General features: G+C 46.9%; 1 protein-coding gene across 16 annotated transcripts in view; it reads left to right on the top strand.

The window, feature by feature from the left end:
• The window catches only part of MRO (maestro), an 88,990-nt gene extending 61,683 nt beyond the window's left edge, over positions 1–27,307 (top strand). Inside the window, exons 1-8 of one of the 16 annotated variants that reach the window (XM_086373536.1) lie at positions 2,723–3,101; positions 3,243–3,361; positions 10,739–10,841; positions 12,086–12,232; positions 13,308–13,490; positions 17,688–17,843; positions 19,664–19,771; positions 20,348–20,962. In XM_086373536.1, coding sequence (XP_086229662.1) covers positions 10,743–10,841; positions 12,086–12,232; positions 13,308–13,490; positions 17,688–17,843; positions 19,664–19,771; positions 20,348–20,401 — 747 coding nt within the window. In that variant the 5' untranslated portion in view covers positions 2,723–3,101; positions 3,243–3,361; positions 10,739–10,742 and the 3' untranslated portion in view covers positions 20,402–20,962. Of the gene's footprint in view, positions 1–2,722; positions 3,102–3,242; positions 3,362–5,553; positions 6,004–10,738; positions 10,842–12,085; positions 12,233–13,307; positions 13,491–17,687; positions 17,844–19,663; positions 19,969–20,347; positions 20,963–25,694 lie in introns of those variants that run through there. The other 15 variants (XM_086373538.1, XM_086373537.1, XM_086373534.1 and 12 more) reach the window with 15 other exon arrangements.
• Positions 27,308–27,955: the final 648 nt, after the last annotated feature.

The raw sequence follows: 27,955 nt of genomic DNA, 5'->3' as shown, positions 1-27,955 counted from the left end.
AGAAGACTATGTCTTCCCTCTGCCCTCTGCGCTCTCCAGAGGGCACAGTGCCACCTGGGAGCGCTCTGCCTTGTTGAAACTATGAGCTCCATAAGCAACTGAAGAACAAGGAAAGAATGAATGAGGAACTGGCATTCCTAATTTGTGGCTGAGCAGGCAGCTAATTCGGAGAAGGCAATGGCACCCCACTCCAGTACTCTTGCCTGGAGAATCCCATGGATGCAGGAGCCTGGTAGGCTCTAGTCCATGGGGTCGCTAAGAGTCGGGCACGACTGAGCGACTTCACTTTCACTTTTCACTTTCATGCATTGGAGAGGGAAATGGCAACCCACTCCAGTGTTCTTGCCTGGAGAATCCCAGGGACAGAGGAGCCTGGTGGGCTGCTGTCTATGGGGTCGCACAGAGTCAGAACGACTGAAGTGACGCAGCAGCAGCAGCAGCAGCAGCAGGCAGCTGATTAGATTTCCTTTTAGAAGTGAAAATGAAGGGAGAGTTTGGCTTGACCTGGACGTATTTCTGGAAAAAAGACGAGAGGGAAGAAACTCAAAACTTGCCATCCCTTTTAGGCAAGTTTCCTGCTGGGACCACACACAAGTACAGAAGGAGGGTCTTCTGAACATCCTGACCCTAAAGAGGAAACCGTGTTGATCACTGCCAGGCATTTGTCCTCATGTGCCAAGTCTAAGTCGACAGTGAATTGCTGACCAATTTAGTTCTGCCTGTTGTCGTTTTCATCAGTAACAGCAGACTCAGTAATTACCCTCTTTGATTTTTCCAGAGGCATCAGCCCCTGAACTTCCGACAATAAGGAAATATTAATTGAGCGAGTGAACATAGAGTTGTTAAACAATAAAATAATTACAGTATGTGAAGGATATTGTGTCATAGGTACATCAATCTGTTGCAATCGAATTATCAAAGAGGCTTCTCATTCCCAGAAGAGCTGTGCGGTGTCCCAAAGCCATGTTAGGTGAACCTTTGTTCCCTGGGCATTGTGTCCTGGTCTGGACGCTTCCCAGGTTTGTGCTGTGTCTGGGACTCTCTGGGGTCGTTAGCTGTGTCCATGCTCTTTGTGGGAAGTGTTGAACAGAGCAGAATTTGGATCAGCAAGGCTCCTGAGTACCAATTCTGGTTGTGCCCAGATTTTCTCTGTGACTTGAAACCAAACAGGGAAACTTGTCTGCCCTTTTGTTTTCCCGTCTGGCAAATGAGGAGCACATTAGTTCTCTGCCAAATGTCTCAACACCTGAATACAAAGAAACTTTAGACCTGAGGGGTTATTAATAGTCTATCTGTTGTATTTCCGTCCATGGGGGTGGGGGGGGGGCAGGTATATTTCAGTCCTGAATCACCCGTGAGACTTGGCAGAGAATCCTGACACTTGCAGCATAGATTTTATTTCTTCAGCTGCTTCTGTGGCCTGGTTTAATTTTATCTGCTTTTTGGTCATCCTAAACACTGCATAGATTAGTTCAGTACAAGGCTATGACCTCCCCAATCTTATTCCCACTCTAGGCAGATAATCCAACTCTGGTGTTCCTGAGAAGAGAGAGGCCGATTTGGATGAATTGAACTTGCTCATTCTTCTCATTTTCACATTGATGTATCTCCATCTCTGCGGTTGTCTCCCAGTTTCAGATAAAAAAATGAGGAGTGGGGATCTGGGGGGGTCCTCTCTCCCTCCCCTGCACAGCTAGCTCTCTCCCCTGTCCCCTTGCTCCCTCCCTTCAGCTGCTCCTATCTCACTATTCACTGCTTGCACTACCCACCTCTTAGGTCTCCTTTGCAACTGTTTTGAAACACTTCCAAGCTGTATTCTATTTTAAAATCACACAGCAACACCGGAGTGCCTTTCTTGATCTTGTTGTCTCCTCTAGTCTCTTTATTGCCTTCCTTTTGCAGTAAGATGCCTTCATTCTCTCTCTCCACATAGTTCCCCAGCTCTGTAGTCTAGCTTCTTTTCCCCATTGAAACTGCATTTTCAGAGGTCACCTGGGTGCCCGTGTATGCCCAGAGAGGGTTTTGTTTTAGCCTCATTCTTATTTTTTCAAGGCATCTGTTTTCTCTCCCTCTGCTTTGTCTTCCAAACTTCCACTCTGATTTACTTCAGTTTATATTTGTCCACTTGTCTCCCAGTTAGATCTCCCAAACTTTTCCACTGCCCAGTTATCGTGGCTAACCGGCTAAGCTCTGACATGAGCCCACCTGTGGTTGAATTATAACTCTGCCACTAATTAACCATGTGACCTTGAGCAAGGTCATCTCTGTGCCTCAATTTCCCCATGAAAATGAGGATCATAATTAAGAGTACTAACCTAAGAATCAAACAAGATAGTCTACACACTATCTACCCCAATGTTTGGCACTCAGAAATATTCAATAAACATTACCTGTTAGCATAACCATAAGCTCCTAGAACTTAAAAAAAAAAATAGAACTTTTTCCTTTTTCTCACACATTGCCCAAGTTACCCAACACACACCCAGACAGTAAATAATTATCAACAAATAGATTTATGCACTTGGGTGGAGAGTCCAGGGAAGAAAGAATGATGGAAGGGAGGCTCTTTAATTGCGCGAGTATTTTTTATACACAGGCTTTTTTGTTTGGCTTGGTTTTCCCAATAAATCATTTACATTATTGAAAGTTCAAATCAGTCCTTTCAGGACCTGTTTGCTGGGCAGGAAGGGGCATCAACGGTCAACCCTCTGGCTGGTGGTGCAGCAGTCAGTCACAATGAAGCCGCTTGGCCGGGAACACAGTGTTCCGTCCTGAGATTCAAAACTGCTCCAACTGGATTAGGGAGGGAAGCGCCGCAGCGGCCGCCGTGAGCGGGGGATCCCTGGAACCGGTCCACTGAGTGATGCCGCCATCTAGTGACCGCCCTCGGGATCGCGGCTGGGCAGGGCCCTCTCCGCGCAGGCGAAGGAGCCTCAGAATTGCAGTCCTGTCTTTAGAAACTGTGGGTGGGACTCGGAGTGAGGGGCGAATAAGGGGCGAACACAGCACAGAGAGGTGGGAAAACACCTCATCCCGGTCTGGGGAAGGAAAGGGTACAAGGGGGCTTGTGTCCACCTAGGACAACGTTGTGGTTATCAGAGGTCGGTCCCCTCCCCCACTTCAATCCCATCTAAACTTTGATTTGTTTTGTTTTTCCTCATATGAGTCTCACTTTCCAGCACTCTGCGCTGACCCGTTATCCTGAACAGACCCTGCTTCTCGTTTCCTTTCTCCTATGTTAGGAATTCAGGGCTGGGAAAATTGAGCCGAGTCATCCCATCTGGCGGCTACCCCGGGAACAGCAGCTCTGCGCGGTGACCCGGGCTCCGGCCGCACCTGCCGCATCGCCACGTGACCGCAGGTAAGGGCCGGCTGCGGGCCGGGACCACCTGGGCTGCGGCTGGAAGAGGCCACGGTCTGCTTGCATCCCCAGACCTTTCTGGAATGTCACTTGGGTCACCGTATCAGAGAGTTGATATTCCCTTTGTAAAACTGTAGTAGGCGATTTGATGACTTTTTCTTTTCTTTTCACAAACTATGCCAATCTATGACCAATAGATTATAGATGATTATATTAAGATCATTGTGTTAAGAGCTTTAGATGGGGGTGGGGCTGAAAAGATACTGATGCTTCAAACTCAAGTGTCCCTGTGGTGTGTCCTCACCTGGCCCGCACTCAGGACATCGTCTAGGAGCTGGATACAGGCTTAGGACACAGTTATGGGAAGTGTAGTTTTGGCATCTTAAACTCCTCTCTGCTAGTAGCTATTCTACTTTGAGTAGAGAATCTACTTTGAGTCAAGAATCCACCTGCCATGCAGGAGGTGCAGGAGACGCGGGTTCGATCCCTGGGTGGGGAAGATCCTCTGGAGGAGGAAATAGCAACCCACTCCAGTATCCTTTCCTGGAGAACCCACTAACAGAGGAGCCTGGCGGGCTGTAGTCCATAGGGTCGCAGAGTCCGACACGACTGAAGTGACTCAGCCTGCACACATCGACATAGGTTGTTTATACCACTCTAAACCTCAGTTTCTCCTCTAAAGTGGGCATAAGTAAACCTATCTGTCAAGATTATTGTAAAGGTTAAATGAAATAAAACAAAGACTTATTTGAGAGATTGGGAATGGATTTTAGAGAGCTTATGGTTGAAGGAGTGAATTATTGATATAAAACATCACATCAAATATTTACCTTAAAAGGTAGGATTTCCCAGTTTTTAATGTGGGGCTATGGCCTTTTCTTTGAACATAGAATCCTCCAGGGAGTGTTTGTTGAGCTTTTTTTGCATGAGCCACATGCATAACACTGCATCTGTGAGGTCTAGGTTGGGTTTCTTTCAGTGTAGTGAGAACTTAAAGACATCTGAGAAGACTCAGGTAAAATCGCTTTCTGTACTAACATCCCAATTCCAGTAAATCATTCCAGATTATTAACACTGTTTTCAAACTTCTGTCCACCCACACAAATCTTAATTAGACAGCATTTTTTAAGCTGCTTCCCCATTGTTGAAACCTCCCAAAATATTCAATTTTGCTTTCACAGAAACAACTCCCTTTCTCATATTTCATCAGTTTCTATAATAGTTAAAATTCACGGTTACAGTAACAAGTACAGCTGTTATAAACTGATTCTTGGTAAGCATATGAGGACTAACGCAGCAGAAGTTAGCAGAGAGTACGATGGGCCACAAGCACTGGTAGGTACCATTCACAGAGGGCCTGCAGAATGTGGTTAACCTGGCAGGTTGGTTCATAGAGGTCATAAACAGCCTCGCCTGCAGTGTATACAAAGTGCTAAGTATAGTGCCTAGCATACATGAGTGTCCAGTGGTGGTAGCTACTAATTATTGTTATCATTAATAACTTCAGTGTTGGAAGGATTGTTGCAAACCTAACAGTTTCTTTCCCTCATTTAACAGATAAGAATTTTGGTCTTCATAATATAGCTTTCAGTTTTAGTGAGTTAAAAGGTTATTGATTATAAATCTAACATTTTCAGTCAGAAGGAATTAAATTTGCAAAGGCATTTGGGAGTCAGCCTCAAGGGCAAAACTCATCTAAGTCACCCCAAATCCAGGTCTGTTCAGGAAAACCATGTAAGAACACAATGGGGCCATGAAGACAAGTTTCAGGGTCGCTGTGATGGTGAAACTGTCCCCATGGGGGGCAAGTCATCAGCATAGAGGGAAGGACTTTCCAGAGGGGGAAGAATTCGTTGAAGAATGTGCACAGGGGTGAACAAAACTCCAGGCAGAGCCTGGCCTTAGGCTCAAGGCATCCAGATGTCCTCCGGACTGAGCGGACTCAGTCATGCTAGACCAGGAGTCCAAGTCACCCAGCAGAAGAGCCCAATTCTCGTGGCAAAGAACAGCTGTTTGGGGGCCAGTGGCTTATGGGTGGAGTTATGAACACCTAAGCCTTCAAATCCACACACTCTGTTTCTTCACAGTTTGTTTATAACATTCCTCTTGGAGATCCTGTCTTGCAGCAGGTGGAGATGATCCTTTTGTTTGATTGGTTTGGGTTGAAAGGACTTAATTTTCGGAGAGGAGGAGGGAGGCAGGCAGCAAGGCAGGTGGGTGGAGGCAAGCCTTTGAGAGGCCACAAGCTTGGGAGACAAAACTCAGGTGAAGGGCCCAGCAGCCTCAAAGTAACTTTTAGATTTGTTGTATTTCTTAAAGCAAACCTTTAATTTAAGAAGAGTATCGAAGAGGTATGTCCAAGTCATAGCCTGTACAGTTGGCCTGATTTTAATTTTATTTTGAAAGAGAAATTCAATGTGCAGCCTTAGGTGAGTGGAGTTTGCCACTTCTGGAGTTGGTAAATTTCCTCCTGAATATTCCAGAGGTTCTTCTATGCCAGCTGTGTGGACCGTCACCAGGCATCTTGTAAACGCCATCAGGTCCTCCGCTCCCTGGGACTCGGATCCCGTAATTATGGAGCGGGCCTGGCACTTCTAACAAGCGCTCTGGGGCATTCTGACATAGGAGGCCCAGCCAACACGGTGAGAAATGCTTTGCTTTCCCTGCCCCAAAGATGGAGATGAGCCCTGATACCTCGAGACTAAACGAGATCACAGTTTTTCTCTTGTGCTGGGGAGGTGGGCGTTGGTGAGCTACTGTGCGGCCCTGTGTTTTTCTAAACACAACTGAATCCCCCAAGCAGGGTGCTCAACCTCAAGTACTTTGCTCTGCTTGAGAGCCTTCCATGGCCTTAAATTCCATTAGATGTGGCTCTTAAGAAAGGACAAGGCTGGGACTTCCCTGGTGGTCCAGTGGCTAAGAGTCCGCCTGCCAGTGGAGGGGAAACGGGTTCGATCCCTGGTCCGGGAGGATCCCACATGCCATGGGGCAACTCAGCCTGTGTGCCACAACTGTTGAGCTTGTGCACCGTGCTCTAAAGCCCGGGAATCGAAACTACTGAAGTCCATGCACCCTAGGGCCCTTGAGCTGCACCTGGAGAGCAGGCTCTGCTCGCTGCAACTGGAGAAAACCTGCCTGCAACAACAAAGACCCAGAGTAGCCAGAAATAAATAAATAAATAAAAATTTTAAAAAGAGGTGAGGCCTTTCCCTCCTGAGGCCTGGGGAAGCGGCCTGGGTGGTTAAAGCCCTCAGCTGTGCTGTGCTAATCCTGCAAGAAAGGCCAGAGTGAAGACCAGGGAAGCGGGTTGGCTTTCCTTCCTTCAGGCATGATGGGGAGAAGCTTCAGGCATGATTTTCTTATGCAGCAGAACAGGGACACCAGCAGTTTATTACTGAGGCCTGTGCCCTCCTTGGGGAGTGACCATTGATGGAACTTTCTTCTTCTAAGCTCTACATACCCGCAGCTCAGCGCCCGTCAGCTCCGATCCAGAGCATTCAGCCTGAGGAGTGGCAGGTTCCTTGATACAGAGAGTTGTGTCCAGAAATTCCCCAGAAAGGAACAACCAAGCATGTTTGTTTGTTTGTTTGTTTGTTTTTGCCTCAGTGTAAATTTTTAAATCCCTTCATTCTGGAAGGGGATGACATAGTAATACTGTGGTTTTTTTTTTTAAAAGGCCCTGGATCTCAAAGTATGGTGATGCCTGGACTGGGAGCATCCCAGCATCACTTGAGAGCTTGTTACAAATGCAGACCGATGGGTCTTGCTTCAGGTGTAGAGAATCAGAAACCCTGGAGACGGGCTCTGGGAATCTGTGTTTTAACAGATCCTCCAGGTGATTCGGGTGTGCACTTGGGTGTGAGAACCACTGGCTCAGTGCGAAGTGTGTGGGAAGGCCTTTATTCAAGCAACAAAAACCATCTTGCTAGGGGACTTCCCTGCTGGTCCAGTGGTTAAGACTCCACTCTTCCAATGCAAGGGGTGTGGGTTTGATCCCTGTTCGGGGAACTAAGATCCCACATGCCATGTTGCAGTAAAAAAAAAAATCCTGCTAGTTAGTGGGAGTGCAGTGTTCTGGGGGGTTTGGGGGTCCCTCATTGCAGTGGTGAGGGGAGGTGTGCTGTCCAGGGATGAAGAAGCAACAGAGACAGGGGTTACAGGGTGAAGAGGTGTTTTCATGGGTCTCCTGAGTGTCTTCTGACTAAGACCAAATATATGTTTCTTCTTATTAATCACAGTATCACCAGGGCAAAACAAGATGATTGGTCACTAGTCTATTCAGTAACTGCATATTGGAATTACTTGGTGAGTTTTTTTAAAATACTGATTCCCAGGCCCACCTCCAGAGATGATGGTAGACTTGGTCTGGGGTGTAGACAGGGTGTTAAACATTTCAAAGTTCCTTAGATGATTCCAACATGAGTAGGGTTGAGAACCACTGTAGCTACATACCTGTCATTTCTTCTACTAAATTTTTTTTTAAAAACCAAAACAAAGGTTAATGGTTTTGGCGAAGCTGAACCCCTACTGCACACTATACACAAAAACTGACTCAAAATGGATGAACAGCCTAAGAGTTAAAACCATAAAAATCTTAGAAAACATAGGGGTAAATATTTGTGACTGGATTTGATAGTGAATTCTTAGATATAACACTGAAAGCCTCAACAACAATGACAACAACAAAAATGGATAGACTTTGTTAAAACTAAAAACGACTGTGCATAAAAAACATTGTCAAGAAAATAAAAAGACAATGTACCGAGTGGGAAAAAGTATTTGTGAATCAAATGTCCAATAAGGGTCTGTGCTGGGCTAAGTCGCTTCAGTCGTGTGTGACCCCCATGGACAGAGAATTAGTTGTAGAGTTCTTTACATATTCTGGATGTGTGTGTGTGTGTGTGTGCTTCGTGGCTCAGTCGTGTCTGACTCTTTGTGACCCCATGGACTGTAGCCCACCAGGCTTCTCTGTCCATGGGATTCTCCAGGCAAGAATACTGGAGGGGGTTGCCATGCCCTCCACTAGAGGATCTTCCCAACCCAGGGATTGAACTCAGGTTTCTTAGGTCTCCTGCTTTGGCAGGCAGATTCTTTACCACTAGCGCCATCTGGGAAGCCCTTGATAAGGGTCTAGTATCCAGAGTATGGGGCTCCTCTGGTGGCTCAGATGGTAAAGAGTCCGCCTGCAGTGTGGGAGACCTGGGTTTGATCCCTGGGTTTCGAAGGTCCCCTGGAGGAGGACAAGGCAACCCACACCAGTATGCTTGCCAGGAGAATCCCCATGGACAGAGGCACCTGGTGGGCTACAGTCCATGGGGTCACAAAGAGTCAGACACGACTGAGCCACTAAGCACACACACACACACACACACACATCCAGAATATGTAAAGAACTCTACAACTAATAAACAAAAAGATAGACCAACTCAATTAAAAAACAGGCAAAGGATTTTAATAGACATGGCTCTGAAAAAGGTGTACAAACCACAAATAAACATACTAAAAGATACCAGTAGTCATTTAAAAAGTGCTAATCAAACCCAGAAGGGCAAACCACTTCACACCCACTAGGATGAATAATAATAATTTTAAAAAACTGGAAACTAAGCTTTTGGTGATGTGGGAAGATTGGAACTCTTGCATATTACAGCCACTGCAGAAAACAGTTTGGCAGTTCCTCAAAAAGTTAAACATAGAATCACCATGGTGATGGTTTAGTTGCTAAGTCGTGTCCAACTCTTGTGACCCCCATGGACTGTAGCCCGCCAGACTCTGCTGTCCATGGGATTCTCCAGGCAAGAATACTGGAGTGGGTTCCCATTTCCTCCTCTGGGGGATCTCCCCGACCCAGGAATCAAACCCAGGTCTCCCACATTGCTGGTAGATTCTTTACCGACTGAGCTATGAGGGAAGCCCATTTAGAATCACTATATGACTCAGCAATCCCACTCCTAGGTATACACCCAAAGAATTAAAGCAAATATTCAAACACTTGTTCACCATTGTTCACAGAGGCGCTATTCGAAGCACCTGGAGGGTGAAGACAACCCACTGTCCATCAAAAGATGAATGGCTAAGCAAGTGTGGCCTATCCATACCATGAAATATTACCTAGATATGAACAGGAATAAAGTACGAGTATGTGCAACATGGATAAACCTCAGAAACATCATGCCAAGAGAAAGAAGCCAGACCCAAAAGGCCCTAATATTGTTTGACTCCATTTATATTAAATATCCAGAGTAGGTAAATTCGTAGAGACAGTAATCTGATTAATGGTTGCCAGGGACTGGTGGGGGAGGGCAGAATGGTAATTTCTTAATGGGTATGGGATTTTCTTTGATGAAAGCATTTTAGGTTAGGACCAGATAAAAGTGGTGGTTGCACAATGTTATTAAAATAGTTAATTGTATGTTACATGGATTTCATCTAAAAAAAATCAATGGTTCACTCATATACAAATTAAAACTAAATTAAATTTAATTACATAATTAAGCTAATCAAATTTAATTTAATATTACAATTAAAACTAAACTCTCTAGTCAGTCCTTCATGGCTGGCCTTTAACTACTTCCTGTTGCCATATCTTCTACCACTTCCCTGTTTTAATTGTTATTACCTCTCCCGTGTAACTTACTGCATGGAATCCCACTGGATCCTCGATGTGTTCAGTGTGCTTCAGCTTCTCCTTTGAAGCTCTCTCGTGCGCAGTGGGGCATCTCTACCAGCACTTCCAGTGCATAGTCTTATCTCCTGTAGCTTCCAACTTTGCATCCTTGCTCTCAAAGCGTGGTACTCAGGATTGGCAGCCTTGATGTTACCTGGGAGCTTATAAGAAAGGCAGGAAACCCCACCCCAGACCCACTGAGTCCGAATCTGCATTTTACAAAGTTCCTCTGATAACTCACGTCTGAGAAGCGCTGGTTTACTCCAGTGGGTCTCAAACCAGGCTGCAGATCAGAATCACTTTGCAAGCTGTATTTATTTATAATGTATTGGGTTGGCCAAAACGTTCGGGTTTTTGGCCAACCCGATATATTTTAAATAATATACACACGTGGTAAAATTGCAAGCTGTATATAAACAAAGAACAAATAGCTTGGCTTACCACCTGGTTCTTCAAGGAATAAGCCCTAACCCACTGTGGGCTTTGACCGAGGGTACACTCCCAGAGGTGGTATCTCACCGTGGTTTTGATCTATATTTCGCTGATGATTTGTGATGCTGGTGTTGCTCTTTATCTTCTGATGTGATTGGTCCATCTCCTTGGTGACAGGTTCCCCAGGACAAACCTCAGGGATGCTGCTTCTTTATAGCCCTACCTGGCACAGGGCTTTGAGTGTCTGTGGCTCATATGATGATTTGTTCTTTTTTCAGTTCCATGGACCAAACACCGAGAAGAATGCTGGGCCAGCCCCTTTCCAGCCCCGCCACCCAGCCCAAGAAGAGAAGCACATCAGTGATGTCTTTCTTTTCCAAGGTCTGAGACAAATTACTATGAACAAATGGGCTGTCTCAGTAGCCACTTTGTGATACGTGTGCTTGTGGGTTCCTTCCCTTCCTTCTACTGAGGTGCCTCTTCTGAAAAAAGTTTGATGGCAGCTCTTAACACGAGTGAAATGTTTATAGGATAACAAGAAGATGAGTTGGGAAGAATTTAGCTTGCTGCGAACTTAATAATATAGAATGAACTGCAATGAATATTCAGAAATACTGATGAGCCTTGGTATCACACAAACTCCAAATAGGGCTGAGGGTCTCGTCTCCAGCCCCACCCCACACCCTCTACTAAGGATAATTTGGATCTTGCCTGAATCTTGCATTGTCTTGGTTCTGACTCCAACACATTGCCATGTCCTGTGATGCCCAGGACAACACGCCCTTCTTGGTGTCAGGGCTCAAAGCCCTAATATCCCATCTCTTGCCCTACAGTTAGAGTTTAGACCCTGAAGTCCAGATTTATGCATCAGCCACACAGTGCTTCCCAATATGCATTATTTATGCGTTTCTTTTCCTAATCTTTGCTCAGATGCTCACATTCTGGGGTAGGACATCTTTCAGGTGCCCCAAAATGCTTGTCGATGTGCTTTGCTAATTGTGTCAAAGGCTCTTGAGAGGTTGAGTGAAATGAACACTGAGAATTGACCCTGGGATTTAGTCATACTGGGGACAGAGAGTAGGGGAGGGGGTATGGGTGCCATCAGCCTGATGGGAGAAGGTTCAAGAGAGAATGGAGCAGCTGAAGAAAGTGAGTATAGACACGTTTTTCAAGGTTTAGCTACAAGGTGGAGCAGAAAAACAAGAAGAGCTGTGGGAGGAAGAAGGTCAAGGAAACCCTTCTTTGGGACTTGGGGAACACAGCTTCCCCTGTCCTGTTAAAGAGATTGGGCTTCTCAGATCTCATGAATGCTCCTAAAGCCCCATTGTCTCAGCTCTGTCACATCCACAGCTGCCCAGGCACCCCTCTCTGTAATCTCCCCAAACCTACCTCAACATAAGCTCTGCATCACTTTTCTCCACCCCTTTTTCTCTTCCTCCATTCTTTTCTCCAATATGTAGATTAAACAATATATTCCCAGTAAAAGCCAGGTGTCTTTAGGCGGAGAAAGGAGTAAAATGGAGCAGCAAAACAGGTTTTTCTTACAGGGAGGGATTAGGGTTGGTGATGGGTAGGGTGTCACTCTGAACACTCCCAAATCAATGTATTTTTGACCCACCACCTAGGTCTCTTGGAATCTGAGGCTCCAGAAGCAGGAACCTCTGAAGAATGTGTTTTTCATCTTGGCAGAGACAGCCCGGGACCCCAGTGTTAAAAAGCGTCATATGGTGATGAGAGGCCTGGGAACCATGGCCTGTGAGACCCCGGACAAGGTAGGAAGGGCAGGGGGCACTTGGCCAGCCCTCGTGGCCTGGAGTCCCCAGGGCTGGGGGTCCACGCTGTGTAAAGGATCTCCATGGCCTGGCGTTCGTATCTCGCCGTTTCCTTGGGCCAGGAGTCCAGGTACAGTTCAGCTGGGTCCTCTGCCCAGGGGCCCGCAAGGCTGCCATCAAGGTGTGGGCCAGACTGCATTCCTTTCTGAAGCTCAGGGTCATCTTCCAAGTTTTGGGAGCTGTTGGAAGAATTCAGTTCTTTCCGGTTGTAGAACTAACGTCCCTCCTTTCTTGCCGACTGGCCGTGGGATCCCAGAGGCCGCCCTCACACAGCACGGCAGCTTTAGTTCTTCATCGTCAGCAGGAGAGTGTCTCCCGCTCCTGTCTGCCATGGGATCTAAGGGAACCATGGGAACGACGTCTATCACCACCGTGACCTTTGAGAGATCAGAAGCTCTCAAAGTCACTGGCTCCTTCCACCCTCGAGGGCAGGAGACTGCACAGAGGCTCATGTGACTCCGTTGGGGTCAGCTCAGGGTCATCATTGCTCAGTATCATCAGCCTTGGGATACGGAACCGCAGGCAAGGTTAACACACGGCTGGACATCACCCTCTGGTGAATTTAATTTTTCTAAGAATTTATGTTTAGTAGAAGAATTTAATTTTTCTAAGAATTTATGTTTGTTTAGGAAAAGATGTTTTCCCCACTTCTTCCTTCAGCATCTGTCCACTTCCGTGACCATTTCGTCTCATCCCCTGTCAAAATCCCCAATAGGCCACAGGTCCCTAGGTCACCCAGCCCACCACCCTCCTTAACATGCCCTCCCCAGCCTCACCCACCCACAGGCCAGGCTCCAGACTGCTCTTTCCGTGCTTCCAAGACCGAGCTGGGTTCTTGGGTCAGATTAGTGAAAGTGTTTGTTGTTTTGCTGAGAGATATTGCATCCTGTGCTGAAGAAAGCCACGACCTCTTAGTCCAAAGCCCCAGGTTATTGGACGATTAGAAGTGGAGTTGCTTTCCAACCCCTGCAGAGCGATTGCTGTGCTGCTAACACTTTCCAAACCTTGCTAACAGGTGAGAAAGTATAAGAAGATTATCCTAGACCTGCTGGTGCATGGTCTGTATGACCCGGTGAGTTCTGAAGTCATCCATGAAAGCATGAAAACCCTGACCATCATCCTGGGCAAGATGCAGGGGAAAGCCCTGGGCTCCTTCTTCATAGACATCACCCTCCAGACCCGAACTCTGCTCGATGACGTAAGTGAGACGATGCGGGAAAATTCCAGGTTCTTAAAGTCAAATGTGAGCCCTGGGTGACGCGTTGCTCGGGAAACAAGGCCTCTGTTATTCGCTAGTTATTAAGAAATTGTGACTCAGCTGGTAAAGAATCCGCCTGCCATGTAGGAGACCTGGGTTCGATTCCTGGGTTGGGAAGATCCCCTGGAGAAGGGAAAGGCTACTCAGTCCAGTATTCTGGCCTGGAGAATTCCATGGACTGTATAGTCTGTGGGATTGCAAAGAGTCGGACATGACTGAGTGGCTTTCACTTTCAACTTTCTTGTTGAGAGACTGGTACTGTGCTGGGGGTTATGGAAGACATATAAAGATATTAAGGATTCCATCACCACCCCTCAAGGAGTGTTCATCATAGTAGAACCGATGCGTATATACACACTTAACGATGATGACGCCCACGTGTGTTCAACGGTTTCTTACAAATGTGATGATCAGCATAGTCCATGTTTAGTGAGGTCTTACTGTGTGCAGGCCTGTCTCCAGGCAGTTTACATGGATCGTCTCACCTTCATGATAACCCGGTGAGGCAGGCGCTGTTATCTTCACTTTATAGAGGAGGAAACCAAGGCCTGGAAAGGTTAGGTAGCTTTCCCAGGGATCGTGGTGTGAGAAAGTGGGTATGAAACTAGGCCCTCTGCCCAGGGCCTGCACTTTTTTTTTTCCTGTTTAAAAAAAAAATTTTTTTAATTGAATTCTGTTTTTATTGAGGTATAGTTGATTTACAATACTAGTTTCAGGTACACAGTGATTCAGTATTTTTACAGTTCATACTCCATTAAAAGTTGTTACAAGATAATGGTTGTAATTCTTGGTACAATATATCCTTGTTGCTTATCTATTTTATTATTTTAATTTTTATAATTGATTTTTAATTGGATACTTGCTTTACAATCAGGGCCTGCCCTCTTAACTGCTGGGTGACAAGGCAGGCTGAACAAAAATTGCATGGACACAGAATGTGAGGGCTCGGGAGCTGATCAGTTAGCTTACCATAGTTACACACACACACACACACACACACACACACACACACAGCTGATCAGTTAGCTTACTGTAGTTCACACACACACACAGCTGATCGGTTAGCTTACTGTAGTTCACACACACACACACACACACACACACAGCTGATCAGTTAGCTTATCGTAGTTCACACACACACACACACAGCTGATCAGTTAGCTTACTGTAGTTCACACACACACACACAGCTGATCAGTTAGCTTACCGTAGTTCACACACACACACACACAGCTGATCAGTTAGCTTACTGTAGTTCACACACACACACACACACACAGCTGATCAGTTAGCTTACCATAGTTCACACACACACACACATACACACATACACGCAAGACCTGTAGAGCAGGGAGCAGACTTTGCATTTACTCACAGAGCATCCTGCATGAGTTCCTCACACCTGATTCCTCAGGAGTAACTCCGTGAGAGCCGGGTGCCTGCACCCCACCGGAGGAAGAGAAACCCGCAAAGTATGGAGCTTGAAGCTTATGAGTAGCTGCTGGGACATTTGCCTCCCCTCCTTCACAGGGAGGCCTGTGCTCGATGTGAACCAGGGCTCTCTGGGGTGGGGAGGGAGGTCTCCACTCCACCTCCCTGGAGTATTAAGCAGGTATCTCCAGGGAGGTGTCTCTAAGTCTCTCTGGAGGTGCCATCTTAATCGCCAGGGCTTGTTTGCCATGTGACCTTGAGGGGTGGGGGTGGGGGCGCAGCATAAGCCTTTGTTCTAGAATTCCAGGCATGAGAGTCCTGAAAGGACTCTTAGGGAAAAAGGGAGGGATTTTTTAAATAGGACTGGGGATCAGGGCATCAATCCTAATCTATCAAGTCTCTGGAATGTCATTTAACACATGTGGGAGTCAACGTCATCAGAGTGTATATACTCACGGCTCCATTACAGTGAATCCTCCTGGGTGGGGCGGGGTGGGGGGTGGGCAGGTGATGGAATCCTAGGTGATGGAACCCTATGTGTGTGTACATGGTGGTCAAAGATGGGCCTTGAAAGAGGGAGGATTCTTTGTGCACATCAGCAACCACGGTCCCGGCAAACTGGATTTCCTCCAGAGGAGAGGAGCAGTTAGGCATTAAGGTCGTGTGTGCGGGGGGCACAGGAGGAGTAGCTGGGGAAGACGAGGACTTCGACTTCGATGAGGAGTAGCCGGGGAGGACTTCGACTTCGAGGAGGAGTAGCTGGAAAGGACGAGGACTTCGAGGAGGAGTAGCTGGAAAGGACGAGGACTTCGAGGAGGAGTAGCAGGGAGGACGAGGACTTCGAGGAGGAGTAGCCGGGGAGGACGAGGACTTCGAGGAGGGGTAGCCAGGGAAGACGCGGCCTTTGAGGAGGAGGAGCTGGGGAGGACGCAGACTTTGAGGAGGAGGAGGAGGAACCAGGGAGGACGAGGACTTCGAGGAGGAGTAGCCGGGGAGGATGAGGACTTCGAGGAGGAATAGCTGGGGAGGACGAGGACTTCGAGGAGGGGTAGCTGGGGGAGGACGAGGACTTCGAGGAGGAGGAGGAGCCGGGGAGGACGAAGACTTCGAGGGCCTCAGGGGAAACTCCTCAGTCCCCTTTCCAAGCGCATTTGCTTAGGGGGTACTCTGCAGACCCTTCCGTGGGAGTGTTATGTAATGCATAAAACAAACGCTTAAGGACACCAAATCTGAGAGGTGAAAAATGGAATTCCAAGAAGTTTCTGGCCCCATGTTTCTTGGTTAATGGACTGTGAGCTCTTTTTATCAGCTCCATCTTGTGACTAAGGAAACTGAGGCCGGGAGGGTCAAGGAACTTGCCCCAGGTCTGGCTTTAATGAGTAAAGAGGTAACCCATTTTCTCATGCAATCATTTTTTAAAGCTAGGTAGACTGATTTTTGATCAGAGAGCCCTTGTCAAAGTGAAACCTGGGGATACTTGTGGGGAGCTCTTTCTGACAGTTTGTAACTCTGTCAGAGCATTCTTCCCTGCCTGCCTGTGCTATGTCCCCTTCAGATGACTGTCAGACTCCCGGGGGGACAGACAGCCCCTTACACACCTCTGTACATCTCACAGCATTAGGGTAGTGCTTCAGATGGAGTCAGGACTCCGTGAGCGCCAGCTGAATCGAATTAAACACACACACACCGGTAGAACAGTGGAGAAAGTGCAACACTAAAGCAATTTCTGTATGTGTTACACGTGCTAAAAATTGTTTCACAAGAGATCAGTGGTGTCCAGTCTTGCTGAACGTCTGTGTGAGGAGGCCCGTCCAAGTCCGGTTCCCTCTGGTTCACCTAGAGCTGGTGAGGATCAGGAAACACTGATATAAAAATTCCTTCACCATGAGTCAGGAGACTGGGTTACCACTCTGGTTCTCTGTTCCTCATCAATGATTTCTGCTGCATGTGGGAGAATTCAGACCAACATAGAGATGGCCTGGCAAAAATGCTGGGAGTATTAACAGGGAGTGGGTCAAATGAACTATGACACAGCACCACCCCCCACCCCCCGCCCCGCCAAAAACCTCTGTTTGGATTGACATGGAAAAGAGCTCCCAGAGAGACTGATGAAAAACCAAGGTGCCTAACAGTGGGATGGTCCATGTCCATTTGTGTAAAAACGTGGGAAGGGCTATATAATAATATATATTTTATTTTTTCCTTCTTAATTTTCCGAAGGGCTGCATACAAAATATATGACTTTGTGGAGAGGGAACTTTGGTGGCAGGTGGAGAAGTGTAGGAAGGAGACTTACTCTTTTTTTTTTTTTTTTATAAACCTTTTTGGTTTATTTTGAATTGATCGAACCTGGGTCTCCTGCATTGCAGGCAGATTCTTTACCATCTGAGCCACCAGGGAAGCCCATAATACTTGGTTATTTTGAATTTCAAACCCTGTAAACATCGTCAATCTCCACAACGTTGAATAATGAAGAAAAAATCTGGGGAGCTGGGAGTAGCCACAGTGATGCCCGTGTCTGCTGGAGGAGGGCCTCAGTGCAGACTCGGGGGTCTCCTCTCCATCCCCCAGCCCAGCTGGCCGAGTGCTGAGACGGGAGGTCAGGGCTCACCTGGAACGTGCAGGGAACAGGGCCGCGCTGTCCCGTGATGCAGCTCTTTGTGGTACTGACCGGGGTTTGTTGTTCTGTTCACGGGGGACCCACAGGAGAATGACAGCCTGAGATACTCGGCCTTTGTCTTGTTTGGGCAACTGGCTGACCTTGCTGGACGGAAGTGGAGGAGCTTCTTCACCCGTCAGGTGAAGCAGACTCAGGACTCCCTCCTGACCCACCTACAGGACAGGAATCCCCAGGTGGCCAAGGTAAGTCTGAGCGTCTCCTGGCAACCAAACACCTGGAACCACAGCACCGTTTGCGGAGGGAGCGGGGAGGCAGCCCTGCTGAGTCGGGATGTCAAGCCCTCCACTGCGGCCAGTTCCATCATGGAAGCTCAGAGGAGCATCCGTGTGAGTCCTGGAGAAAGTGCCTCTCTGATGTCTACCTGATTCCTCTCTGAGCAGGGGTGTTCTTTTCCATCTGCTCCTGCCCTGCCTGCCTGGTTCCGGCCCCTGTCAATGCCAGATACAGTCAGGTTAATGGAGACGGGGCAGGGAGGTGCTGGCTGACTCTTTAGGGCAGCAGCTCCTCTCAGAGGAGATTCGTTCATGCCCAGCTAGCTTTTGTCAGCATACTTGGTTCAGATTTTCCACCTGGTTCAGATTTGGCTTCTTAGCTTCCTATGAAAAGTGCTGCTGCTGCTGCTGCTAAGTCGCTTCAGTCGTGTCCGACTCTGTGTGACCCCATAGACGGCAGCCCACCAGATTCCCCGTCCCTGGGATTCTTCAGGCAAGAACACTGGAGTGGGTTGCCATTTCTTCCTCCAATGAGAAGTGTGTTAATCGTTCAGTTGTATGTGACTCTTTGTGACCCCATGGACTGTAGCCCTCCAGGTTCCTCTGTCCAAGAGATTCTCCAGGCAAGAATATTGGAATGGCTTGCCTTTCCCTTCTCTAGGGGATCTTCCCGACCCAGGGATTGAACCCGAGTCTCCTGCATTACAGGCTGATTCTTTACTGTCTGAGCCACGAAACTTTTGTTTCATTCTTGGAGAAAATGTGTCCTCATGGGATTGGGTGGACCTCAGGGCTGCTTTAGAGCAGGTGAGAGTTTCAAAACCATCAGGAGCAAGTGAAAGTCGCTCAGTCGTGTCTGACTCTTTGTCAGACCCCATAGACTACACAGTCCATGGAATTCTCCAGGCCAGAATACTGGAGTGGGTAGCCTATTCCTTCTCCAGGGGATCTTCCCAACCCAGGATCGAGCCCAGGTCGCCCGTATTGCAGGTGGATTCTCTACCAACTGAGCTATCAGGGAAGCCCAGCAAAGGGTTCCACTAAATCACTGATCTTCTTTAAGGTGGTGCATGAGGGAGGGAGAGGGAGAGAGATTGAGATTGAATTTAGGAATCTAGTATGACTTTTTAAAATAGTTTTTTTTTTAACTTTTTATTTTGTGTTAGAGTATCGCCGATTAACAATGTTGTGATAGTTTCAGGAGAACAGCTAAGGGACTCAGCCGTATGTATACACGTATCCCTTCTCCTCCAAACTCCCCTCCCATCCAGGCTGCCACATAACATGGAGCAGAGTTCCCTGTGCTCTACAGTAGGTCCTTGTAGGTTACCCATTTAAATATAGCAATCCAGCACTACTTTTGATGAGACAGGAAGTGTTGTGGTAAACCCAGGCTCTGCCCTCCCCTGCAGGCCCAAGTTATAGACATGGTCATTGCATAAGCATAAATCCTCTCAAAGTTTTTATGTGCCATCCTGGGTGGGAGGAATTTGGGGGAGAATGCATACATGTATACGCATGGCTGAGTCCCTTCTCCATTCACCTGAAATTATCACAACATTGTTCATCAGTTATACCCCAATACAAAATAAAAAGCTTAAAGTTTGAAAAAATAAAATAAAAAACATAAGCAGAAATCCTTTAAGATTCAAATTTTCAAACTTTCTGGAAGTGAAGTTCACACTCTCAGTGGTCCCTAGACCACAGATCGGTGCATTCCTCCTCCTCGCTTGGAATTATAAAACTCTCTCACGTTTGTGACCATTAGGTGGTAATATTATTTCTCTCAGGCCTGCAAAACAACTTTTCGAGCCTGTTCTCCGTATCTGAGACAAAGCAAGGACTACAGCTTCCAGAATGAGGAGGATCAAAGGAACCCTAAGCTCTGCCGGCAGCTGGTGAGTGAGCGAGGGCAGGAGACGTTCTTCCAGTCCCTGCGCAGTCGATGCCGGTGTAAGGCGGAAGGTGGTCGGCACACCAGGGAGTTGCCCCCATAAAACAACTGTATGTTTCAACTGTAATTGACCCACAACGCAATGTAAATGGCAAAACGCCCAGAGGACTGTGCACAGAATACATTGGCAGTTCCTGTTTAGATCTCTGCGTGTGTGTGTGTATTAGGTCGCTTAAGTTGTGTCCGACCCCTTGTGACCCCATGGACTGTAGCCCACCAGGCTCCAAGGGGATCCTCCAGGCAAGAATACTGGAGTGGGTTGCCGTGCCCTCCTCCAGTGGATCTTCCTGGCTCAGGGATGGAACCTGCGTTATGTCTCCTGCAGTAGCAGGCGGGTTCTTTACCACTGGCACCACCTGTCTTAGATCTCTGGGTGAATGCCAGTGATGATGCCTCCTCCTCTGAGAACCTGAAAGTTGTTTATCCTCAAGCTCAGCCTTTGATGACCATCTACTGGTTCTAGAGTCGAGGAGCTTTACTGGATCCGTCCCTCACGTGTCCCTTTGCCAATTTCTTTCAGAGCCACTACCATCCCGAGCTCCTGCAGTTCTTCTATGCAAATAAAATCCTGTAAACACAGAGCAGCAGGGAGGTGGGTCCCGGAGCGCATGGCTGGGGGCTGGTAGTCCCCCACTTTTAACCCTTCGGATGCTCCGTTGCCTCTGGTGATTGCAATAGAAAATGGGATGTTGGGAGAGCAATTGATGGCAAACTTAAGACCGTGGAATTGCATAGTTACATCGAAAGTAAATTCTAAATAGCGTATCTCATTTTCTTCCACACAAGTTTGATGGTAAGGTGCATCCTTTCTTTAAAACATTTAAAGTATATGTGGATTCAGTGCTTTTTTCTCAGCATTTTTCTTCTTAAGGATATCTCTGTCACCAACCTTTCTTTTTAATTTTTAAGGTTTAGGAGAATATTACCTGAAGTTTTTGTTGTTTTTTTTTTTTTTAATCTGCTATTGATCCTTTGCCATTTGCTATTAATACCTTTTTCTGGCGAGACCTATTTAGAGTTGGCCAAGGTACTAAGAAGTTAGTGTGGAGGGCAGTTTCTAGATGCTCATCATTGTCAACAGCCAGTGTCTCCAAGATCATTCCAAACAAGAGTTAATAAAGAGAAAAAAAATCGATGAAGCATGTGTTGAAAAACCTCGAGGTAATGGTAATATGTGGAATACTAATAATGAATAATGTGTATTGAGCATGTTTACAGTTCACTGGGTACTACGCACTTTGCAAATATTATTTAATATTCACAACAAGCTGTGAGAAAGGTACTATTAGTACCCTCATTTTATAGGTAAGAAAACTAAAGTGAAAGTCGCTCTCTTTGTGACCCCATGGACTATAGCCCGCCAGGCTCCTCTGTCCGTGGAATTCTCCAGGCCAGAATACTGGAGTGGGTAGCCGTTCCCTTCTCTAGGAGATCTTCCCAACCTGGGGACCGAACCCAGGTCTCCCGCATTCCAGGCGGATTCTTTACCATCTGAGCCACCAGGGAAGCCCAAGAAAACTAAGGCCCAGGGAAATTAACTTGCCCAAGATTACCCAGAAATTAATCGAAGCGGAATTCAAACCCTGACTACAGGAGCCTACATTCAGTCAGCACACTGCCTTGTTATGGAATAACTGATGGATGGTTAGAAATGTAAAAAAATAAAACTAATTAAAAAAAACTGCCACTGCTGCTCTTCTGTTTGACTCAGTTAACTTTTGCTTTTATGTGTACTGAGTATACATTTTTATTAATCATCTCTTGGCTACTATGTCAGTTTTTTTGTGATCAATCCTAGTTATAAGTGGGGTCACATTAATCTTATAATGAGTTAAATTTCACAGTCCCTCTTATAAAAATCTTATAGATTTATAAAAAGCAAAAAGTCTTATAAATCTTACAAGAAGGAAAATCTCACAGTCCCTCCCACCTTCCCTCCAGCCAGATGGCTTCTCAGTCTTCTCCTGGAAATCCTGGTATTTACTGCTGATCTTGGCGTTTGGGTCATCCCTGGACCAACTATGTCCAGCCTTGAAACTGGAAAACACAAGAAGGCCACAGATGCTGCAGGGGGATCGTAATGCCAGTCTGAGCACCAGGGCCTCAGTTTTCTGTCCTAGCTCTCCAAAGACAGGACCACATCACACAGACAAGGGGGTGCGATGTGTCCTGGGAGGGACAGGCTGTGGGAGGGGGCAGAAGGGGCGGCTGGAGCCAGGCACGAGTGGGCTTGCTTTCTTCCTGTCAAGACAGGAAGTGACTTAGCAGTTGGGACCTGCGGTAACCACTAGCACGCGCTGGCAGGGCCACGTGCCAGTTCTAGCTACGCTTTAAGAGCCCCAGCAGCTTCCTGGTTTGCAGTCTGGGTGGAGCCAGCTGCTGCATCAACAGCCAGACTACCAGGAAGGAAGAAAAACAGCTGAAGTCTCCGTTTTGGAAGGAAGACCAAGGTAACTACACGGAGATGCCATGTGGAGGAGAACTGAGGACCCCTATTATGGGGTTCCCCCTCTCAAGAAGGTTGTTCTCTTGGTCTCTGGGTATGTCCTGCTTGGCCAGTCCCTGATTCACTCACATGACTATACAATTCTCTTAATTATAAGGCTTAATTATTCCCTGGTAACTGATGAGGCCACCTGATATCAATTCCCCCCTGTAAATGGTAGCCTCCTCCTTCCTGGAGTAGAGAAGGAGGCTGCTGGCATGGCCCACCTGCCCTCTGCTGCACATGGTGAGTTGTTGCTCCAGGAGCCTTTGTGTCAGATCCCCTGTCTAAGAAACCATCAATGTCCCATTGCCATCTCTCGGCTCTTTGCTGTCTCTGGCCTCAAGGCTGGGCAACTGCAAAGCTCACAGGCCTTCAGGGTGCAGGCCACACCAGCCCATGGTGAGTTCTGAGACCCAGATGTAGGACACAAGTTGGCCGTTCTAGCCAGACCCTGTCGATCAAGCTACCCCAGCTAGCACCACATGGAAAAGAGATAAGCTGTCTCCATCAAGACCATCCCAAACTGCAGAATTACAAGTACGGAATCAAGTGAGCGGGGTTTCCCGGGTGGCGCTGGTGGTAAAAAACCCATCTACCAATGCAGGAGATGTAAGTGAGATGAGTTTGATCCCTGGGTCAGGAAGATCTCCTGGAGGAGGGCATGGCAACCCACACCAGCCTTCTTGCCTGGAGAATCCCATGGACAGAGGAGCCTGGCAGGCTACAGTCCATGGGGTCGCGAAGAGTCGGACAGGACTGAATCAGTTTAGTACGCAATCAAGTGAGTGTTGTTTTTAGTGACTAACTTTTGGGACAGCTTATCACTTAGCAAAAAAGGAAAAATCCTTGTCACCAGTGTTGCATTTTGGCTGGTTTTGTTCTTCTCTAAATAAGCTGTCTTTGAGTTTAAACTATCCTTCTGGAAAGTTAAATCATCATGGAATTCCGTGGTGAGAGCAAGGGCCCATGAGTTGTTTTTCTGTCTCTATCTGATGGGGTCTATGATAAGGAAACAGGCTTCCCTTGTGGTTCAGCTGGTAAAGAATCCGCCTGCAATGCAGGAGGCCTGGGTTCGATCCCTGGGCTACGAAGATCCCCTGGAGAAGGGAAAGGCTACCCACTCCAGTATTCTGGCCTGGAGAAGTCCTGGATGAGTCCATGGGGTCGCAAAGAGTCGGACACGACTGAGCGACTTTCACTTCACTTCACATCATGATGAGGAAACATTTGGTGAATGACTGAGTAGTTCCAGACGAGTGGGAATGGAGTCCAAACTCTGCCATCCCGGGCTCTCAGCCATGGGCTCACACGCTTCCTTTCCAGTCTCTTCTGTTCCTCTCTCTGCTTCCATTCAGTTTGGCTGTTCTCTTCCCTGCACACTGCCTGGTCTCTAGGGCTCCCTGCCTTTGCACTGTCTGTTCTCTAGGGCTCCCTGCCTTTGCACTGTCTGTTCTTCCTGCTTCAGATCCCCTCCCCCACTCACCCAGGCACACTTACACGCACACACATGCACATCTCACGTGTGTCTCTTGTCTGTACTCCCAGACCTGAGTCAGACGCCTGATCCCCTTCCTCAGGGGAGAATTCCCGTCTCTGAATGCCCAGAGCACTCCAGCCACCTTAGGCCCCTTAACATCTTTTACCTCATTGAAAACTTTTTTAACCTGTAGGTCTGAAACTGCTAAAGGCCACACCCTACCTCGAATATTTTTGTGTCTCCCGAGCGGTGCTGTGCTCAGTTGCTTCAGTCGTGCCTGACTCTTTGCAACCCTATGGACTGCAGCCCGCCAGGCTCCTCTGCCCATGGGATTCTCCAGGCAAGAACACTGGAGTGGGTTGCCATGCCCTCCTCCAGGGGATCTTCCCTGACCCAGGGACTGAACCCACATCTCCTGTGTCTCCCGTATTGCAGGTGGATTCTTTACCACTGAGCCATCGGGGAAACCCTTTTATCTCCTGTATGACCTCATAGGTGCTCAGTAAGTGATTAGAAAATGAATAGTGACTGCACGGAGGAAGAGTCTGAAAGTCATCTGAAGTTATCACTCCTCGGGAGGAGCCTGTTTTGACAAATGAAAGTGATCCTTTCTCTCCTTATATCCCATCTACAGGTTACTTTTATGCTTATGTATTTAAAGTTTTTCTTTCCCCAGGCGGTGCTTGTTAAGCTGAATGCCAGCCTAAGGCCATGATTTGACATTTCTTACTTTTAAACCCTAGACATCGGGACTGTCGAATGAATGAGAGCGAAAGGAGAGTTCAAGCACTGCCAGGCTAAGCGGTCAGGGTGGGGATGTGCATGTAGCTTGGCCCCGGCTTTAGGTCACTCATGAGATGGGGTTTTCTTAAAGGGAGAGGAGAAGGGAGAGAAAAAGACACAGAAGGAAGTTGAGGACCTAACAAGTGTGGTCAGTACTGGTCATCAGTGTGAACCGAATCCTGGTAAGTAATTGAGAGAATGCTTCACATGTTAGAAAAACACTAGAGTGGGTTTTGTTAAAAGAAATGGCAGCCGAGTAGGAGAGCCAGCAGGTAGTGCTATAAACCAGGCAGACACGTATTGGTGCTTTTCTGCAGTTTCCAAGTTTTCTGCAGTAAGCCTGTATTACTTTTATAATCATAGAACACATACCAAAATGGTCTTTTAAGGTAAAAATTAAATGCCTATCAGTGTATAAAGTGATATGCTTTGAAAAGCCTGGGATGGCCATTGTTCACTCTCAGTAAATATGTGTTTGCCTTTGTTCTTTTGTGGCATTTCTGTTTTAACTTGTTGATGACATAACCTGTTGATAAGTGAAACTGCTTATGGTTGACTATCGGTGTATTTATATTACAGAATTTACGTTCTTCCAGTCCGACCTTAGTATAGTAAGTGTTTTCTGTATTTATGTATGTGTTAAAAGGCTCCTATTATTTACCAAGTTAAGCACAGACCTCTAAGCCTGACACATAAGATTCTTCATAGACACCAACCTCTAATTTCCCTTGGTACTTCTTAAATTCCTACTTCCTGAATGTTTCACCATCCATGTCCTTGCTTCCACCTGCCATTCCCTGGGTCAATTCCAACCGCCCTTCTTCTCCCGAGGGAGGGCAGAGCAGTTGGGAGGATGGGGCCTGGAATTTGGCCCCACAAGTGTGAATCTGGCTCTGCCACTCACCCACGTGACCCTGTAAGTCAGTGCACCACGCCTCAGTGTGCTGATCTCTAAAATGGAAACGATAACTCAGAGTTGTTGTTCTACAAAGATTCAGTTAGATAACAGGGAGCACTTCACATAGTGCTTGGCTCATAGATGGTGCCCTGCAAACACCAGTTAATTTTGCTCCTCACCCACAACCCACTCTCCAGATATTGTTCCTTCTCTTCCTGAAGGCACCCAAGTGTTCAGCGAGGTCCATTCCGGCCTGCAGCGTGGGGATGTGAGTCTGATCCTGATCCTCCCCAGTGAATGATTGGAATCCCAGGGACAGCTGTGCACCCTGCCCCTCACCAGGCACCCAAGACTAACTTTGAGCCTTGGCTCAACAAAGATGGCTGAGTTTATAGAATTGCAAATGCTGGTGCCTCAACAAAGCCTGAATCTGTCACCTTGTAGGCGTTGGAATGGCTTAATGCATTTTAATAAGGAAGAATCATAACTGAATAAGAATAACAAGTTGTTCTTTCCCGCTGGGTCCTTGCTGTGAACACTCAGAGCAGGAGCCAGGCCTTTTCTTGCTCCGGGAATGGCTTCAAGGGCTCTGTTCATTCCGTCCTAACATTCCCAACAGCACCGTTAATCATTCTGCGTGAATCTTCGGGTGATATCATGTTAATAATTAACGCCTCACCTTCTGTTTCCAAATGCGACTGCCGTGATCCTGTTCCTTTCAAGCTAATGAGTTTCCTGCAGCGCTTTGCAAATGTTAACCAGGAAATGGCCCGAATGTCTCCCTTCAAGAAGAAATGTTTTTCAGAAATGTAGATCAGAGAGTTAAAATTGTTTGCTAAGCCTTGCTAGTAGAGACACAGGGCTCTGCTATAGCAAAATATGTGAACAGAAGTTTAAAGCTTTCCACGTGCTCACTCGCACTGACTCATCAGCAGATACAGCCTCCCTGGAGAAGGAGAGACGCTTGACTCCCTAATTTGATATCATGTGCACTGGAAGGACACAGGACTAGGCATCTGAAGACGCTCCCTGACTTTGTCACCTACTGGCTGGTTACCTTCAGCAAGTCATATAACCTCTCAGAGTCTCGGTTCCTTCCTCTGTGAGGTGGGAGAGAAACTCACCACACAAGATATTCTGATGATCAGATGAAGCAGTCTGTGTAAATTGTAAATTGTTATTCCAAGATGAGGAATAGCAGTCAGTCATTATCGTAGCCTATTTATCCAAGGGAAAGTGGTAGAAAGAATGAACTACAATATTAACACAGGCTTCTGTTTAAAAGGAACGGTCAATATATAATAATCTTAAAAACAGTAAAATTAGCTATGGTACATGGTTTTACATCAAGATGCTTTGCCAGATAACAGGTCCCCCTGTTAACTCTGTGAAATAGGATTCCGTTTACAAGTTCAACGTGGATCTATTTTGTACAATTTAGTTACACCCAAACCTTTTCTCTATGATAGGACAGCAGTGTTCAGAAATCATGGCACTTTTTTTTTTAGATCCCTCAAATATTGGGATCAAGTTTAACTCAAAACATTTATGACTCTGTTAGGGAAAAATAAAAGTTGCAATCTGTTTGGATTTAGAGCTGTTAGAGTGGCAGTTTATTTTTTTAGACCCTTATAAGCCTGAGAAGAACAATCCAAGGAATCGGAGATTTTCTGACCAGCAGGAAAATCAACACCATGTGCAGAATGCTGGATTAAATTAATTCACTAGTGAGCCATTTTACAACCATAGCAAACAAATTCAATTCCCTAAACAGAATTTTATGACTTAAGGGAACAAATCCAATTTCCTGTATTAAACACAGTGTACTTGTTTAGATGGTTAACTGGTTTTATTTGTAAGTGTTGTTTCTTATTAATGCTCGGTAAACAAAGAAAGGCTATTAGCTTGACAATGGAATACACACCGTGAGTCTGTTCACAGTCAGCCCTCAGTTTATTGAGCCTCATTGTACTGCCTTTCCCACATACTGCATGTTTTACAAATCAAAGGTTTGTGGCAAGCCTGCACCAAGCACGATGCTGCTGCTACTGCTAAGTCGTTTCAGTGTCCAACCCTGTGCGACCCCATAGACGGCAGCCCATCAGGCTCTCCCGTCCCTGGGATTCTCCAGGCAAGAACACTGGAGTGGGTTGCCATTTCCTTCTCCAATGCATGAAAGTGAAAAGTGAAAGTGAAGTCGCTCAGTCGTGTCCAACTCTTAGCGACCCCATGGACTGAAGCCTACCAGGCTCCTCCGTCCGTGGAATTTTCCAGGCAAGAGGACTGGAGTGGGGTGCCATTGCCTTCTCCGGCCGAGCACGCTAGGGGTGCCCTGTGCCTTACGTTGTGTCCCTGTGTCACATGTTGGTAATTCTTGCAATATTTCAGACTTTGGCATGATTATATTTGTTAAGGTGATCTGTGATCAGTGATCTTTGATGTTACTTTTGTAATTGTTTTGGGGGCCACAAACATGCCCATG

The sequence above is a fragment of the Bos grunniens genome, chromosome 24, assembly GCF_055505025.1.
Source record: "Bos grunniens cultivar Pamir isolate PY7600 chromosome 24, Bosgru_T2T1.0, whole genome shotgun sequence".
Taxonomy (NCBI): Eukaryota; Metazoa; Chordata; class Mammalia; order Artiodactyla; family Bovidae; genus Bos; species Bos grunniens.
The sequence above is the reverse complement of the archived record's forward strand: the minus strand, read 5'-3'. Positions and strand labels throughout refer to the sequence as shown.